At 45.3% G+C, this 17,573-nt stretch overlaps 1 protein-coding gene and 1 long non-coding RNA gene across 2 annotated transcripts in view; one reads left to right on the top strand and one right to left on the bottom strand.

Moving 5' to 3' along the window:
* Positions 1 to 736: 736 nt before the first annotated feature.
* On the bottom strand, positions 737 to 4,382 carry LOC311521219. Its single transcript, XR_014711825.1, has 3 exons — positions 4,217 to 4,382; positions 2,128 to 2,220; positions 737 to 815 (listed from the first exon to the last, which is right to left on the bottom strand). It is a non-coding gene; the product is annotated as an uncharacterized lncRNA (long non-coding RNA).
* A 209-nt stretch (positions 4,383 to 4,591) lies between these two features.
* UHRF2 (ubiquitin like with PHD and ring finger domains 2) overlaps positions 4,592 to 17,573 on the top strand; it is a 173,129-nt gene continuing 160,147 nt past the window's right edge. The window contains exon 1 of the mRNA XM_084629196.1: positions 4,592 to 5,110. Within this exon, the coding sequence (XP_084485322.1) occupies positions 4,958 to 5,110 (153 nt within the window). The 5' untranslated portion in view covers positions 4,592 to 4,957. The remainder of the gene's footprint in view (positions 5,111 to 17,573) is intronic.

Below are 17,573 nucleotides of genomic sequence, written 5' to 3' on the forward strand. Positions count from 1 at the left end.
CTGGAAGATAGCTAATGTAACGCCAATATTTAAAAAAGGCTCTAGAGGTGATCCCGGCAATTTCAGACAGGTAAGTCTAATGTCAGTTCCGGGCAAATTAGCTGAAACAATAGTAAAGAATAAAATTGTAAGACACACAGAAGAACATAAATTGCTGGGCAAAAGTCAACATGGTTTCTGTAAAGGGAAATCATGTCTTACTAATCTATTAGAATTCTTTAAAGGGGTCAACAAACATGTGGACAAGGGGGATCCAGTGGACATAGTGTACTTAGATTTCCAGAAAGCCTTTGACAAGGTCCCTCACTAAAGGCTCTTACGTAAATTAAGTTGTCATGGGATAAGAGGGAAGATCCTTTCATAGACTGAGAACTGGTTAAAAGATAGTCAACAAAGGTTAGGAATAAATGGTAAATTTTCAGAATGGAGAGGGGTAACTAGTGGTGTTACCCAAGGGTCAAATCCTAGGGCCAATCCTATTCAACCTATTCATATCTGGACAAAACCTATCTGGAGAAAAGGGTAAACAGTGAGGTGGCAAAGTCTGCAGATGATATTAAACTGCTCAAGACAGTTCAGACCAAAGCAGACTGTGAAGAACTTCAAAAAGATCTCACAAAACTAAGTGACTCGGCAACAAAATGGCAAATGAAATTTAATGTGGATAAATGTAAAGTAATGCACATTGGAAAAAATAACCCCAACAATGAATACAATATGATGGGGACTAATTTAGCTACAACTGAATAGGAAAGAGATCTTGGAGTCATCGTGGATAGTTCTCTGAAGACGTCCACGCAGTGTGCAACAGCAGTCTAAAAAGCAAACGGGATGTTAGGAATCATTAAAAAAGGGATAGAGAGTAAGACATACAATATCTTTTTGCCCTTATATAAATCTATGGTACGCCCACATCTTGAATACTGCATACAGATGTGGTCTCCTCATCTCAAAAAGGATATACGGGCAGTAGAAAAGGTTTAGAGAAGGGCAACTAAAATGATTAGGGGTTTGGAATGGGTCCCATATGAGGAGAGATTAAAGAGACTAGGACTTTTCAGCTTGGAAAAGATAAGGGGGTATATGATAGAGGTACATAAAATCATGAGTGGTGTGGAGAAAGTGAATAAGGAAAAGTCATTTACTTGTTCCCATAATATAAGAACTAGGGGCCACCAAATGAATGATGAATAATTAATGAGCAGCAGGTTTAAAACAAAGAAAAGGAAGTTCTTCTTCACACAGTGTACAGTCAACCTGTGGAACTCCTTGCCTGAGGAGGTTGTGAAGGCTGGGACTGTAACAGCGTTTAAAAGAGAACTAGATAAATTCATGGAGGTTAAGTCCATAAATGGCTATTAGCCAGGATGGGTAAGGAATGGTGTCCCTAGTCTTTGTTTGTCAGAGGGTGGAGATGGATGGCAGGAGAGAGATCACTTGATCGTTACCTCTTAGGTTCACTCCGTCTGGGGCACCTGACATTGGCCACTGTCGGTAGACAGGATACTGGGCTGGATGGACCTTTGGTCAGACCCAGTATGGCCGTTCTTATGTTCACCTTTTGCTTTTGCTTCAGTCCCCAGTATATTCTGTACTCCTCAGCCAATTTTTTCCTTCATCAGTACATCATTTGCCAATGAGCACCCACCAGCCCCATCAAGACATTCTGTCCCTAATTAGCTCCCTTCTTCCATTAAACTCCCAAATCAACTGTCTCTTCTCATCTCCCCTCACAGACTCCCAATAAAATCTCTTTACCACTCTTCATCTTCCCTTCCAATGGTTTCTCTTCTTGCATCTAATCCATCCTGTCACACTAAATCCATCAAGCAATATTCCACACAACAGTCCAATTCATTGTCTGTGAATGACAATTCAGAGATCTGATCCTCCCATCCAGCAACCCTGATACCAACAAACTGATCCTCTATCCCCAACACGCCTGACCAGCCAATGGATCCCCAAGCATGATCTCTGAGCAAATGAATCCTCTGTCACCAGTCTTTCCAGAAAAACTGATCCTATGTTCCCCTCATGAGCAAACTGATCCTGTGATCTCCACAAAGGTTTTCCTCAGAATACTGACCCTGTTTCCAACCAACCTAGCTGTTTCACCCTCCTGTTTACCTTCAGGATTCTTTTCCCTCTAAACCGGAGGAGAGAGACACTTATTGCTGGCAAGAGGCAAGCAGTAGCTTCAGGAGGACACAGGGCTGTAACCTGCAGAAAAAGAAAATGATGTGGAGGTGTTATACTGGAACTCTGTTGACTCACACTCCTGGACTGGACTGCCTCTAAGGGTTAGGATGAGAGAATGGTGGCTGTATCTCTCTTTGGTCATAACTATTAAAACAACTGTTCCTACAGTACTTGCACCCTTTACTTCTGGTCTCTCTAGTAAAGAAAACCTGTTACCTAACATGTGGTAGTGTTAATGGGGACCATAGCAGGATGATCACCCGCTCCTGCCTGGAAGGGCTTAAAACAGCCCTGGGAGAGGGCTTGGGCATGGGAAAAGCTGGGCTGATTGGGAGGCAGCCTCAGCTATGGCCACGCCCCAAACAGACCAAAGCTGGCCCTTATAAAAGGGGTGTGGGCCAAGTGCTGAGAGAGAGTCTCCTCTAGCTGTAGAGGGAGATGGGCCTGGCTGCTGGGGAGTGTACTATAGTACCTGAGGTGGAGCAGGGCTGGGGGGAAGGCTAGAGGAGCTGGGGAGCTCTGGCCTGGAAACCCCCCAGGCTGTAGGCCTAGTAGAAGGCTAAATAGGTAGTGGGATTGTAGAGGGCAGCCCAAGGGGTAGGCCGGGGCAGCAGATCCAAACCCCCCCCCCCTCCGCCTATGATAAGTGGCATTTACACTGCAATTGGTGCCAGGGAATGGGGGCTAGTTGAGGACTGGGAGTGGCCAGAGACTGAAGTGAGGTGGGGATAGAGGGCAGGGGTTCCCTGGGCAGGGGAGACCCAAATCTGTGGGGTACTTCAGGGGCAGCACCCTGGGTAAAGGGGCACTGTGGTCCAGGAGGGACATGGGGGAGCCAGTGGCAGCAGGACTCTGGCCTGCAGATGGTGCTCTGGAGGCTGGAAGAGCTACTTCCCAAGGATGACCAGAAGGAGGTGCTGCAGGTGTGAGTCCTGACCGTTACAGGGACCCCAGAAAGCTAGAGCTTGAGGTGCCTAATGCTTGGACCATGTATGCTGTAGTGGGGTCAGTTACTGAATTATATAATAAGCCTTTTCCCCTGTGTGTTGTCATAATCATTTTAGAGATGAAGGCAAAAGGCAAGGGGCTGACTTTCAGAAGTATAGGCACTAGCAGCTTCCAATTATTTCAACTGCAGTTGCAGGTGTTCAGCATCTTTGTAAATCAGGTCCTATGTTACTTGGTCAAGGCCACAGTGGGAGTCCGGTTAGAACCGGAATTAGACATGCAGGAATGTTTGCTTTCATTCCAATGTAAGAGTGCCATAAAAACATCTTTAACACCTGAATCCTATCATAGCCTATTAATTTCTGAGCACAATCCCCAAATTTTATCACACAGAGTACAAGTAAAGCTGCTCTGAGTCCCTGTAGAACATATAGACCTCAGTGCTTCCATAGTGAACGATATCACAAAATTCTGTATCCTGTTGAATCCAGGTGCCAGATACATTTTTATTGTGCATTGGGCCAGGATACACTAGGGTCCAGATTTGTGAAGTAGGAGCAGCTAGCTCTTTATTTAGCTTTCCAGTGAAGCAGGAGAGGCTTGCTCTTTATTTAAAATTGTTCTCTTTGGAGTTTTGGGCCCAAAATTTGGCAAGCTGGATCTAGGTGCCAGAATCCTCTTTCTTCTACGCTGTTGTGCTGGGATGAGTCAGGATCTAGATCTTCCCTGTATAACAAGAGCAGTTAGACTTGTTTTGTGTCTAGTCAGTGGGATTTGTGGGTTCGGGGCACAAAGCTGGCTAACTCTAGGTTTTTGTGGCTCTGGGTCCAGATTTAGTGGTGGTCTCACAATTGTTTTATCTGTTCTTTATCTCTGTGATAACGTTGGAGGGTTCGGGTCCACCAGACTCTGGAAGGATTTAGGTATCGGGTCTGCGTGTTTGAGGTATGGTTTAGTCGTGCCTTGCAGGGGTCTGGAGGAGTTTGGTGTTAGTGTCACGAGGCAACAATTGTTTTCTGTGCTGCTAGCACAGCTTTGGGTGCAGGATCCGTGTAGACCCTGCCCTTACCTTCTTCCTTTAACAATGAAGCTGAGAGGCACCCTAACAGGTCTCGGTCCCCCGGACCGAGACAAGCCGCAGGCTCCGAGCGCCCCACAACGCAGAGTCTGCTCCCGCCCTGACAAGGCGAAAGACTCGCTCTTCCCCTTCCCCGCGGAGATGGTTGCAGATCTGCCCTTACACCTCGTCACCGCGCGAACCCTCAGCCCGTCAGACCCAAGGCGGGAAAAGGGGGCCGGCTGGGGGCGGGGCCCTGCGGGTAGCGAAGGCGGAGGTGGGGGGAGCCAGCCCTGTCTCCTCGATGTTGTTGTTGTGGTCTCTTTAAGGCGGCGGGGCGGGGGGGAGAGGGAGCGGGAGACTCTCGCGATATCAGCCTTGGCGCCGTGACCTCCATGTGAGAGCGGCAGCTGCTGGTAAACACTCCCCGGGGCTCGGACATGGCTCCCGGCGGTGCCCGTTAGACCTGGCCGCGGCGCTTCGCTCAGGGCGCTTCTACTCATTGTGCTGCACCGGGGGGCTCGCGGCCTCGCGTACACGCCGCTGCGGGCGCACTCGGACCGGCGGGGGCGGGGGTCTGGTCTCCTCGCCCCTGTGAGCGAGGCCGTCGGCCCGGGAGGCTCGGGCTGCTCCGCGGGTTTACCATCCTGCCCCACTGAGCCAAAACAAAGAAGCGGCAGAGGCGCTCACGCCCCCGGAGAGCGGGCGGGAGCCGCGACCGGCAGCCTCCCGGGCGGTGGGCGGCCGCGCACCATGTGGATCCAGGTCCGCACCATAGACGGCACCGAGACCCAGACCATCGACGACCTGAGTCGCCTCACCAAGATCGAGTGTCTGCGGGAGAAGATCCAGGAGAGCTTCCGAGTGAGCCCCGAGCGGCAGCGCCTCTTCTACCGGGGCAAGCAGGTGAGGCGGGAGTGCCCCCAAACCTGCCGCCACCCGCCGCGCGCTCTTTGTGCTCCCCGGAGCGGCGCTCCAGGCTGCCCGGCCATGCGAGCCGCTGGCTGCGGCTTTTGTTTACTCGCTCTCGCTGGGCCTAGGGCAACGTGAGGGGCAGGAGCAGCCCGGCTCCCCCTTCCTGCGGCGCTGCTGACCAAGGGACCAGGCGGCGCCCCCGGCCAGGGCCCCGGGGGAAAGGGTGTCGGACCGACTCCTTTGTGTTGGCTTTCCCAGCTGGACAGCCTCGCGCCTCCCCCCCTGCCGTGCCCGGGGATGGGAGGAGACGCGGCGGCTCCTCCAGGCTTCCCCCTTGGTGTCCCCGTTGGCTTCAGCAGGGGAGGCGCCTCCCCCCGCTGTGTGTAAAAGCGGCTTCCAGGGCGGAGCGCCGCTTTCAGGCCCCGCACGTGTGTATGTGGCGTGGGGAGGGGGGCCGGGGGCGTGTGCCTGAAGCGAGGGGGGTTCTCGCCTCCCCGGCCTCGCGCCAAGGATTAACGGTTTTGTGGAACTACTGGGCCTGGCTACGAACCCTCTCCTCTCGGGGGGGAGGGGAAGCGGGGGCAGCTCTGCAGAATTGGGGGGGGGCGCGCACGTGACTAGACCACGTGGGGTGGGGGGCTCCAGGAAATCGCCTCTTACCCGCCTTGGCTTTAGCTTCACTTGCAGAAACCGAATAAGCCTGAGCATAGCTTGCCCTAGCAGGACTTTTGCACCCTGTTTGTGTTAGCCCTTCTCGTCCCCCACACCCCGAAATTGCCCACAGTTGGGGCTTCTCCAATGGGAGAGCTACCACAGACAAGGTACCAGTGCCTACTGGTGTCAGACAAGTTGCATCAGCTGTCCCTGGATTGAACTGTGCTTAAAAATCTTTGTGTGGGCTATGCTGTGGACACAGTGGTACCCAGGATTGCTCTAGCCAAAGAGGACCTCCTGGTGTCTGTGCCTACAGCTGTAGATGCTTTCATCATCATCATATAGACATAGGGTAGTGGCAAATGAGGCATGCAGAATGCTGCAAGAGTAGTAGAGGAAGGGCATAAAAGGCAAAAGGAAAGGGAGATTGCACACTTCAGTGTGGTTGAATCTCCTTTTTTAATAGGAAGAGTGATCTGGGCTACCACTGGATGCAGTGTGGCTCTAACCAGTATGGCCAGGTTATGTCTCTAAGATTAAACCTTAAATTTAACAGATTGGATATATATTGGTGTGAATAATAGAAGCAGTCACAAGGAATGGGATTTAATATTAGTCATCAACAGGTGACCACTAACATAAGTTTTTCTGTATCTAGTGCTTCATAGAGTGTGGAAATGTCTGTGAAAGATGCTATAGAAAGATTGCAATTCTTATGGCAGGAGTGTTAATCTGGAAGTTTAAAATTTTACTTGAGGATTAAAGTTATAATAATTATGAAGCCAGAAGCTGAAGCAGAGTTTTGAGCAGTTAAAAGTGGGCAGAGTTGGTGTCAGTTTGACCTTTCAGTCACATTGATGTCAGTACATCTACGCACTTCCTGAAGGGGAGATTCGGGTCTGGCTTGTTAGTTGCAGTGACACAAGGCTGGTTAGAGCTTAAAGTCACTGCTTTTGTTTCCACCTTGATTCTTCCCCTCCTCCCCTCCCCCCCCACCCCAAAAAAAAAAAAAAAGAAAATCTTGTGTGGCTAAGGTGACATTTTGGCTGACTTAAGCTTGGGTTACTTTCCTTGTAAGACAAAGGAGTGGAAGTTGCAATTTTTTTTTATTTGAATGTACGAACTAGTTTGAGCTCAAACAAATAGATTCTGGTTCTGAACACCTTTCCTGCTGGAAGTTAGTTTGTCAGCTGTGCATGTGGAACTGAAGATTGAAGAGATTTTTATTCCCTAAAGTATACTCTGTTGAACATGAGGATGTACTGTGCTCAGTTAAAGAGTTAGTATCTATTCTTCACTTGATTTTAACAGAAATGAATGAGTGCATCCGCATTCTGAAAGAAACTAGTTTGTTACTCCTTGAGACACACATTCTCAGGATAAACTTCCCAACGCTACTGCAGTTCAGGCACATACACTACCATAAGCTTAACCTTTGTAGCTTCTTGACATCTCATTTCCCTTTTGGGCAAGAGCATTAGACCTTTGAGATGTGTAGTAACATAGGGAGTAACATTAAGCAGGGGACTGACCCTGTATGCAGCTAAAGTTTCACACTAAAACATTTGTATAGAAACATGAATTTTTACTGCATTCAGGATTGTACAGAAGGACATGTGGCAGTATTCATGGTTGCAGTCTGTCACTTGTGGCTCACTTTATAAAGGCTCTCGGCAATGTGAAAGAGTTAGGATTCCTTAAATTAGATTAATCTGGGAAATATGTCAAGATATTTAGGAAGTCTGTAGTTTCTGCAGACTTGCCTTGTTCTTCCTTAGTTGCTAACTTCCTGTTTTATGAAGTCTTAAGACTTTTAAAAAGCTAGTCCCTCTGTGCCCCTTTTTTAGAAAAGAATCTGAATGAGAGTAAAATTTTTCCTGCTTGTTTAACTGTAAATGTTAGGCCTGTAAAGTCTTGGGTTTCTGGTTTTATTGGAGGACTTCTGTGAGGTCTCTGATGTTTATGGTGAGCTTTCTCTGCTTAATTGACAAGGTTGGGGTGTAAAAATGAAAGGCCCCCTTAATCCAAAATCTGAAAGGGGGCAGGGAGGAGAACAAGCTTTAAACAATGAGTAATCCTTTCCTTTTGATTACTGAATTTTCACCCTGGGCTCATGTCACCATTTTACTTATCCCTGTCAGTTTTTCATCAAAGACAGATCTGAGCTGCTCATGTAAACAAAAAAAAAATTGAAAACCTTTTCAGGCTAGCTTTTTACATAAAAGCCCAGCTTTGGATATTTAAGTAATACTGTTAGGGCTGTATATGTTTTAAACAGCTGCTTTCCAAGAGAGGGTAATGTCCTCTAATTTCTCTGTATAGTACATGTAAATGTACCCTTCAAGGTCATATATGTAGGAGGAATGTAGCATGACAGTTTTCCCTGCAGAAGCAACTCAAAATCCCTACACAGTTATGTTCTGAGTCTGTGGCCGTTTATTACAGGTCTCTCTGTAGCTAGCAAGCAATTCAGAAACTGTATTGCAAGAAACATTATCTGAGACTCCTCCCTTTCTGTGGTGAAGTATTCCAGTAGTCTTTTTTTTTTTAAATCACTTGGAGTGATCTTGTGATTACATGGGTAATCTTGTACTTTAAAAGGCATAAATTGCTTCTTTGCTTTAAACAGTAAGATATGCCATATTTGACAAAAAGCTATTTGATTTGTATAGAATGGTTGATTAAGATTCCCCAAATCCTCCTTTTAGTAAACTGGTTGTGGCCTGTGTGTACACTGAAGTTTATTGTAGATAATTCTTGTAACTAAGAGCATGTACTGCAAAAATGCTAACTGTATTTTACAGGAAATGGCAAAATGCTTGTATACCCAAGTAAAAGTTTTTGTAAGGGAAGTAAAGGAGATCTTGGTTTGAGTAGACTTACTCTACACACTTTTTTTAGAACTAATACAGTAAACTATTTTCAAAGAACCAAACTCTAATCATTGTGGGATCCCTAGCTTCAGTTACTTTACTGGAAAAACAAGCAGTAAAAAATGTTGAGGTTTAAGCTTGAAAACTTGCCACAAAACTTAAACTTAAACTGATCCACAAGCCTGCATAGGAATTCAAACAAATTCCTGCTGCAAAGTTGGGTTTGTACAACTGAAACTTACATGGTATCCTGCTTTAACAGTTATTACTTCAGATCACAAAATACGAAAGTTACTTCAGGATGAGAGATTGGTTTGGGGATATGGAATTGTCAGGTTCTTGGTTAAAATCTTATCTAGGCTGGAAACTAACTTGTATCTCACTGTTGCATGAGGAGTTTAGCTCATGAGAGGTTATTGGGTATCTGTCCATATTACAGAAACAACCAGCAAAACTGGCATCCTTCATGGCGATCTTATTAGTGGTCAGATATGGAAGGGAGTTGCAGTCTAAACTGTCCTTTTACACCTCTCCAGTACAGGATTGAGGCAGGTAGTGTGGCAGCATAGGAAATTGTGCATACTACTGTGGCAGTGGTTTTCAAACTTTTTTATGGCGATGCAGTTGAAGAAAATTGTTGATGCCAGCAACCCAATGGAGCTGGGGGTGAGGGGTTTGGGGTGTGGGAGGGGCACAAGGCTGGGGCAGAGGGATGTGGAGTGGAGGTGAAGGCTGCAGGGTAGGGCTGGGAATGAGGGATTCAGGGTATGGGAGGGGGCTCTGGGCTGGGGTGTGGGAGGGACGCAGACTTTGGGGTGGGGCCTGGATGAGGGATTTAGGGTGCAGGAGGGGGCTCTGATTTGGGGGGGCTCAGGGCTGGGGCAGGAGATTGGGTGGCTCCCGGTCAGCAGCGTAGTGTGGGTACTAAGGCAGGCTTCCTGCATATCTTGGCACCACAGACTGTGCTGCACCCTGGAAGCGGCCAGTAGTAGGTCAGGCTCCTAGGTGGAGGTGTGCATGTGGCTCTTGCCCATAGCCCCCCGCCTAGGAGCTGGACCTGTTGCTGGCCGCTTCCGGGGACAGCACAGTGTCAGAATAGGTAGGAAATGGCTTGTGTTAGCCATGCAGCACCGTTGACGGGACTTTTAATGGCCCAGTCAGCAGCTGACCAGAGCCACCATGCCATGGTACTGGGTCGCAGCCCACAATTTGAAAACCCCTGTGCTATGGGATTCGGTGTTTTTGATCAGGACTATAGAATGAAAAAAAAATACAATAAAGTTCATAACACTTTCAAAGGAAAGTAATCCAAATGTAAGGCAAGGCTGTGTCTTAATGATTCTGCAGATGCCTACATGCTGTCATTGCTGCTTTGTGGCTCATAACTGTCTCAGCTTCCTTCTGATGCTGCTTGAGATCACAGCCTATTGGGTGTTAGTGAAACCATCAACCATGGCAACTTAACCTTGCTGCCATATGGAAGGGGGGTAGGGAGTGGTGGGAAGAACTACACTAGGCCTTGACTTCACTAGGCAGAAAGGTGTGCTAATGCATCAGCTAATATATAACTAATGAGGTAAAATCCTAGCAGGGCAAGGCAGCTCATAGTTAATGAGTTAGTAGGTGAGGTTAAAACTAAAGCTCCCTCATAATCTTTGCTCCTGAAAATTAGCAGAGTTAAAATGGAGACATGGATAGGCTCAGGGCACAAGGGTGTATAATCTGTGATCCAGACCCCCCTCCTCTGCTCTCTATACACCCACCTAACCTTCTCATTACACCTCTGGATAAAAAATAAGGCTGCTTCTTCTTCCAGGCAGCCTGGGTTCTATTAGCAGGAGCATGGAGAGTACGGGATAGACTGTCTCCCTGCTCTCAGTTTTGTTGCCTGGCACCACAGCAACCCCTTGGTGCCAGAAAGAGCAATTCTAGGGAAAGTTGTGCTTAGCCCCTGCTGTGCTGGAACATGTACTATGCAGACAAGTTCTCCTGAGATGCTGTCTGTCAAACTCTAACAAGTCTACTGAGCATTTGCGAACAAATTTTTCAGATTCATAACTTGAGTGAATTTTCGTGGGGACAGCATAAAGCTCTTGTCCCAACAACAAGGCAAACTTCTTCCTTTCCAACTTCCAGTCGTTGCTCCAAACCATGGATGGGCTAGAGCTTCTGAATGAAACGGTTGTGAGAACTATTGTATTTTCCCCTAATTTTGTTTTTGGAAATTACTTGACTATTTTAGCTGAAACTTTAATTTTTCTTTTTTTTTTTTTGCCCTCAGGCAGAGAGCCAGCATGGGGAAACTTCAGGTTAAGTAGTTAAAATTTAGTTAAGTTTTTAAGCAACTAAAAACAGGATCTTAAAATGGGAAGTATTTGCCAACTATAACCATAGGTAGCACTATCTGCTCCAGCTATAATTTGTTAGATTGTGGTAGTTTGACACTGAATACCTTTGTTGCAAGAGCACAGAAGTCCAGCTGGATTAGTACTGTACTACAGTATACTTGAAACAAGATTGACAGTGAGCTAATGCTGAGGTTAATGGCCATTCAGGTAGGACAATAGGTTCAAGCTATGCAATTCAGTGGGGGTTGCAATGAAAAATCAGTTGCTTCTATGTTACCAAATAACTCTCCAATCAAAATGCAACCTATTTCTCTTGGAAATTGCCCAAACCTTTCTGAAATGTAATTATCCTTAGTGGTATTTGGCATCAGTCTCTATAGGTACCTGAAAATATACTTTGTAAGACACACATAATAGACACTTGGGCTCTAAAAGTAAAATCTCTGGTAGATGAGAACTTAAGCATGTGGAAAATGTAATGAACATGCCTAATACACTACAAGTACTATTTGTGCTGCAGTTGAAGCTGAGCTGCACGTTTTATTAAACACTCATGGTAATGGTCTTATAAATGAACATTCTTTAGGGGCTGCAATTTGACGAACGGTGAACTCTTAATCACTTTACTTGCACAGTACTAAGTTTTAGGAAGAAATGTCAATTGTCTGTAAAACATACAATCAGACTTTACTTACTTTTTAAATAAGTATCCAAACCTAGTCTGCCCTTGCTAATTAGTTCAAACAAGTTAAATCTAGAACAAGTTTATGGGGGTTGCATGGCTCAGTACTGGAAAGTGGATGGTAAGTCTTGTTTCTAGGTCACTGAATTTGGGCCCAGGTTGGTGGTGGTCAGATGTTGCTCTCTCATAGCTTCTAGAGTGCAGTCGCCACTTGCTTCTCCACTTCGAATGCTGCTCTCGTTCTGGTGTCTGGGGAAAGCTTGGCACACAGATCCAGAAATATGGCTTTTCATATCCAAAAGTTCTGCAGCCACTGCTCATCCCTTCATTATGGTGTGATCCCACCAGTCAGTGCTCCTTTCTCAGGCTCAGAAGCAGCATTCCACCATATGCAACTGCTCTGAACAGCGCCAGTCCCCTGGAATTGTTTTGTTGGGTCGCTCAGCAGGCTGTCCTCAGAGAAATTGTCATGTCTCCCATTGTTGTGATTCTTCCTGTGATCTGCAAATATAGGAGAATCATGCGTCCTGTGTTTGCAGCATTCATGAGAATAGTGTTTAAGTCTGTAGGCTCTGTGCCTCTGTCAGAGATGGGAGACAGCAAAAATGCTGTGGGAGTTAGTGGGATTTTAAAAAAAACCTCAATAAAAATATGGGATATGGATGGCATTATGGGATGGAGAATGTTGCATGCTGGGAACTTGACCTTGAGCTTCCAGAGATCCCTGGGTCAGTCATTTCTTTCTAACACATTCCAAAAACTTCTCAGAAGACATTGTGCTGGAGTGCAGCATGGTGGCACACTAGGATACCTACCCATAGTGCCACCACACTTGGCATCAACACCTCTTCTGTGAAAGAAACTGTACCCCCCAGCTTATATCACTTACACCTTGGATCAGAGCTCTGCTTAACACACAATTTGTAGCATAGACATGTCCTAAGTCAGTGGGAGATAAAGATCCTCTGCAAGGTACAGAGTTCCTGTAGGATAATTATTTTGCTTCTGGGCTATGGTTTTTGAGTGACTTAGTCACCTATGTACAATAGCTCAATGGCTTTCTTCACTTTGTGTACACTGTTAAATTAATATTTAAAGAAAAGCAGGCACTCTAGTCTAAAACAGGCACTCCAGGTTGGATAAAGTGAATTTAGGTCACAATTTTATTTAATCTTTAAAATATCCAAAATGATGTGACATCGACCAGATTTGGCCAGTGCAGGGTTTCCTGTACAGAAGCTCTGATGCAGTGCGATCCTTTTGTCCTTGGGCTGTTGCTAGCCATTATTTACTGAAACCACTTTCAGTTTTGTACGGTTAATACCATATGTCTTGGAGAAGCACAAACACTTCTCTGGTTTCTAATGCAATAAAAACCAACAGACTATCAGTGAGAATTTTGAAGCTTTTTCTCAACTTTCAAAGACATGTCTAGGGCTCTATTAAATTCACGGTTCGTTTTGGTCAATTTCAGTCATAGGATTTTTAAAATTTAATGATTTCAGCTATTTATATCTGAAATTTCATGGTATTGTAATTATAGGGGTCCTGACCCAAAAAGGAGTTGTGGGTGGGGTTGCAAGGTTATTGTAGAGGGGGTTGCAGTACTGTTGCCCTTCTGGGCTGCTGCTGCTGGCGGTGGTGCGGTCTTCAGAGCTGGGCAACTGGAGAGTGACAGCTGCTGGCTGAGATCCCAGCTCTGAAGGTAGAGCTGCCACCAGCAGTGCAGAAGTAAGGATGGTGTGGTATAGGATTGGCACCCTTACTTCTGTGCTACTGCCTGCAGAGCTGGGCCCTCAGTCAGCAGCTGCCAATCTCTGGCTGTCTAGCTCTGAAGGCAGCAGTGCAGAAGTAAGGGTGGCATGGTATGGTATTGCTACCCTTACGTCTGCACTGCTGCTGGTGGGGTGCTGCTTTCAAAGCTGGGTGCCCAGCCAACAGCCGCCGCCTCTTTCTATCAGCCCAGCTCTGAAAGTAGTGCAAGGATAAGGGTGGCAAAACCCTGATCCACTTAAAATAAGTCTGTGACCCCCTCCCCCCGCAACTCCCTTTTGGGTCAGGATCCCCAATTTGAGAAATGCTGGTTTTCCCCCTGTGAAATCTGTATAGTATAGGGCAAAAGCACACACAAGACAAGCTTTCCCGGGGGGAGACCAGATTTCACAGTCCGATGCATTTTTCATGGCTGTGTGTTTGGTAGGGCAGTGTCACAATTATTAAGCGGGGAGGGAAGACTTAATACACTTAAACCATGTTAAAGTTGGGACCTGGTTGTCAAAAGGCTGATGTGTTAAAGATTAACTGTCTTGATTAACTGTCTGGAGCTGTATCTCTTATAACTTAAAGCATGGAATGCCATCCAATTATGGCTGTTGATTAACTGCAGTTAACTTGTGTGATTAACTCAAATTAATAGCAATTAAAAATCACTTAATCCCAGCTTTAATCATGCTGTTAAACAATAGAATACCAATTGCAATTTATTAAACATTTTGGATGCTTTTCTACATTTTCAAATAGATTGATTTCAGTTACAACACAGGATACAAAGTGTACAGTTCTCACTTTATATTTGTATTAAATGTGTGCACTGTAGTGATATAGTATTTTTTCAGTTCACCTCATACATGTTCTGTAGTGCATTCTCCTTATGGTGAAAGTGCAATTTAGAAATGGTTTTTCTTTGGGTGGGGTGGGAGTTACATAACTGCACTCAAATGCAAAACTTTAGAGCCTACAAGTATGCTCAGTCCTACTTCTTGTTCAGCCAATTGCTAAGGCAAACAAGCTTATTTACATTTTTGGGGGATAATGCTGGCCACTTCTTACTTAAAATCTCACCTGAAAGTGAGAACAGGCATTCACACTTTTGTAGCTGTTATTACAAGGTATTTACGTGCCAGATATGCTAAACATTTGTATGCCCCTTCATGCTTCAGCCACCATTCCAGGGGACATGCTTCTGTGCTGATGATGCTTGTTTAAAAAAATGCATTAATTAAATTTGTGACTGAACTCCTTGGGGGAGAATTGTATGTCTCTGGCTCTCTTACATCAAATATATGGCAGAATCCGGGTATTAGCAGTCTTGGATGATGACGACCCAGCTCATGTTCGTTTTAAGAATGCTTTCACTGCCGATTTGACAAAACGTAAAGAAGTTATCAGTGTGAAATTTCTAAAGATAGAGCACTCGACCCAAGGTTTAAGAATCTGAAGTACCTTCCAAAATCTGAGAGGGACGAGGTGTGGAGCATGGTTTCAGAAGTCTTAAAAGAGCAAGACTGATATGGAAACTACAGAACCTGGGCCACCAAAAAAGAAAATCAACCTTGTGCTGGTGGCATCTGATGATGATTTTCATTCAGGTAATGAAAATGAACATGCGTCGGTCTGTACTACTTTGGATCATTATTGAGCAGAACCTGTCATCAGCATGGACACACCCTCTCTGGATTGGGGGTTGAAGCATGAAGGGACATTTGAATCTTTAGAGCATCTGGCATGTAAATATCTTGCAATACCGGCTACTACAGTGCAATGCGAGCACCTGTTCTGACTTTCAGGTGACATTGTAAACAAAAAGTAGGCAGCATTATGTCCTGCAAATGTGAACACACTTGTTTGTCTGAGCGATTGGCTGAACAAGAAGTAGGACTGAGTGCACTTGTAGGCTCTACAGTTTTACATTGTTTTGTTTTTGAATACCGTTATTTTTGTACATTCTACATTTGTAAGTTCAACTTTCATGATAAAGAGATTGCACTACAGTACTTGTAATGGGGGGATTGAAAAATACCTTTTTTACAGTACAAGTATTTGTAATATAAAGTAAGCACTGTACACTTTGTATTCTCTGTAATTTAAATCAGTTTTATTTGAAAATGTAGAAAACATCTGAAAATATTTAAATCTATCATTGGTTAACAGCATAAATCACACTATCACTTAATTTTTTTAATCACTTGACAACCCTATATCCAATATTAGTCAAATACTATACTTCCTGTTAATCTTAATGCAGTTGGTTTGTTTAATCATCTACTGTTCTTAGTCCTTATAGCTAACAGACACACACAACCATGCTAATATGCATATGTGTAAATTGCTTTGCAGCACTACTTTGCTTGTGGTGCCATTGACTATTGGCAGAGGAAGCTTACCCCCACTCCCCCCCGCGCAGTAACATATACTGGAATTGTAATGATGGAGTTGCCTTTTTCTCACCATTATTCCTTAAGTTTATGATAGGGGCATACATTGGTGGCCTACTTGTGAATTACAGTCCTCTTGATTTTTAGTATCCTATGGAATAGTGCTAATCAAATTGTGTTTTGAATGGCTAGTTCTGTGACCCTTTCTAGGGGTACGTAAGGTTGTGCATCATCTTGCTACCACCTTCCCTTAGCATGAGGATGTCAAGTCTGTGCCTGTCAGGGGTCAGCTCCCTGACTGCACTAGCTATAAGCAACACAAGCATTCTCTCAGCCTACTCCGGCTCCACTGTGTCTTTGCAGGTTAGCAGTAGATGCACTCCAACCCCCAAGTCTTCCAGGTGTGCTGCCGCCTCCTCTCTCCTCCCCCTCCCCTGAGTGGCCACATCCTGATCCACCTGACACACTCAGAATATATAGATCCTCTGCTCTGAAAGGAACAGAACACCACAGCTTATTACTTACATCTTGGATCACAGATCTGCTTAACACACAGCATTTAGATTTGTTTGTTACAAAAACAAGAATACAATGGAGTTGCATCTTACGCAGGGGTTAGGTTCTAAAGTCAGCGTGTAAGACGAAAATAGTGTATACTCAAAAAGTCGAATGAAAGAATAAAAAAGGGAGACTACTTCAACATAGTTATGCGCAAACTGTAGTGCCGCAGGGTGGCCAGGAGCATTGTCAATGATCAGCAACACTTTAAAGTCAAGTCCTTTCTGTTCAAGGTACCGCTTGACCTCTGGAATGAAACACTTGTGGAACCAATCCAGAAATAATGCTGCTGTCACCCAAGCCTTTTTACTTGATTGCCAGAACACAGGCAGGAGATTTTTTTTGTTCTTGCCTTTTAGGGCACAGGGATTTGCAGCCTTGTAGAGCAAGCCCAATTTTATTAAATGCCCAGCTGCATTGCCACAAAACACAGTCTTTAGCTGCTTTGAAGCCGGGGCTTGTCTTTCTGATTTGAAAATGTAAGTGCAGTTGGGCATTTTTTTTTTTTTTCCAGGAGAGCCCAGTCTCGTCAGCATTAAAAACTTTTTCCAGAAGAGAGCCCTTTTCTTCTATAATTTTCTTTAATTGTTCGGGGTAGGCTTTTGCTGCCTCTTCATTGGCCTCTTCATTGGCAGATGCAGCTTCACCAGTAGTCTGCACGTTTTTGAGGTTGAAGCAGTTCCTAAAACTCCCTCCTCTTTGGCGGGAGGTTTGAACAGCGCATAGAGGCTAAGAGCCTTTTCTCGCAACGTATTGCTATTGATAGGCACATGTTTACGATTCATGTCTTCCAGCCATAAGTTTAATGCCTTTTCAGTCTTCTCTAAAGTCTTATCACACACCTGGCTCATCACCTCAGCAGTTATTGGTGCACTTAATGCCACGGCTTGATGGATTTCTCTCTATCGGGTCTTGATGGCATGGATGCTGGATTCGTTGAGGCATATTTACGCACCACGTTGGACATACTGTCTCTCAATGAGTCCAACACAGCCAGTTTTTCCTCCAGCGTTGGAACAGATCACCTGGTGTTCAACTGAAGAAACAGCGAAGTAGTTGGCTTGCGTTTAGGGACCATGTACAAAATATGTATCTTTAAACACTAGAATCACAGTGCGGCGAGATGCTCACCGGATCTGCGGGCAGTGATTGATCTAGCGGGGGTTGATTTATTGCATCTAGAGT

Source organism: Lepidochelys olivacea, assembly GCF_965140295.1.
Source record: "Lepidochelys olivacea isolate rLepOli2 genome assembly, chromosome: 5".
Lineage (NCBI taxonomy): Eukaryota > Metazoa > Chordata > Testudines > Cheloniidae > Lepidochelys > Lepidochelys olivacea.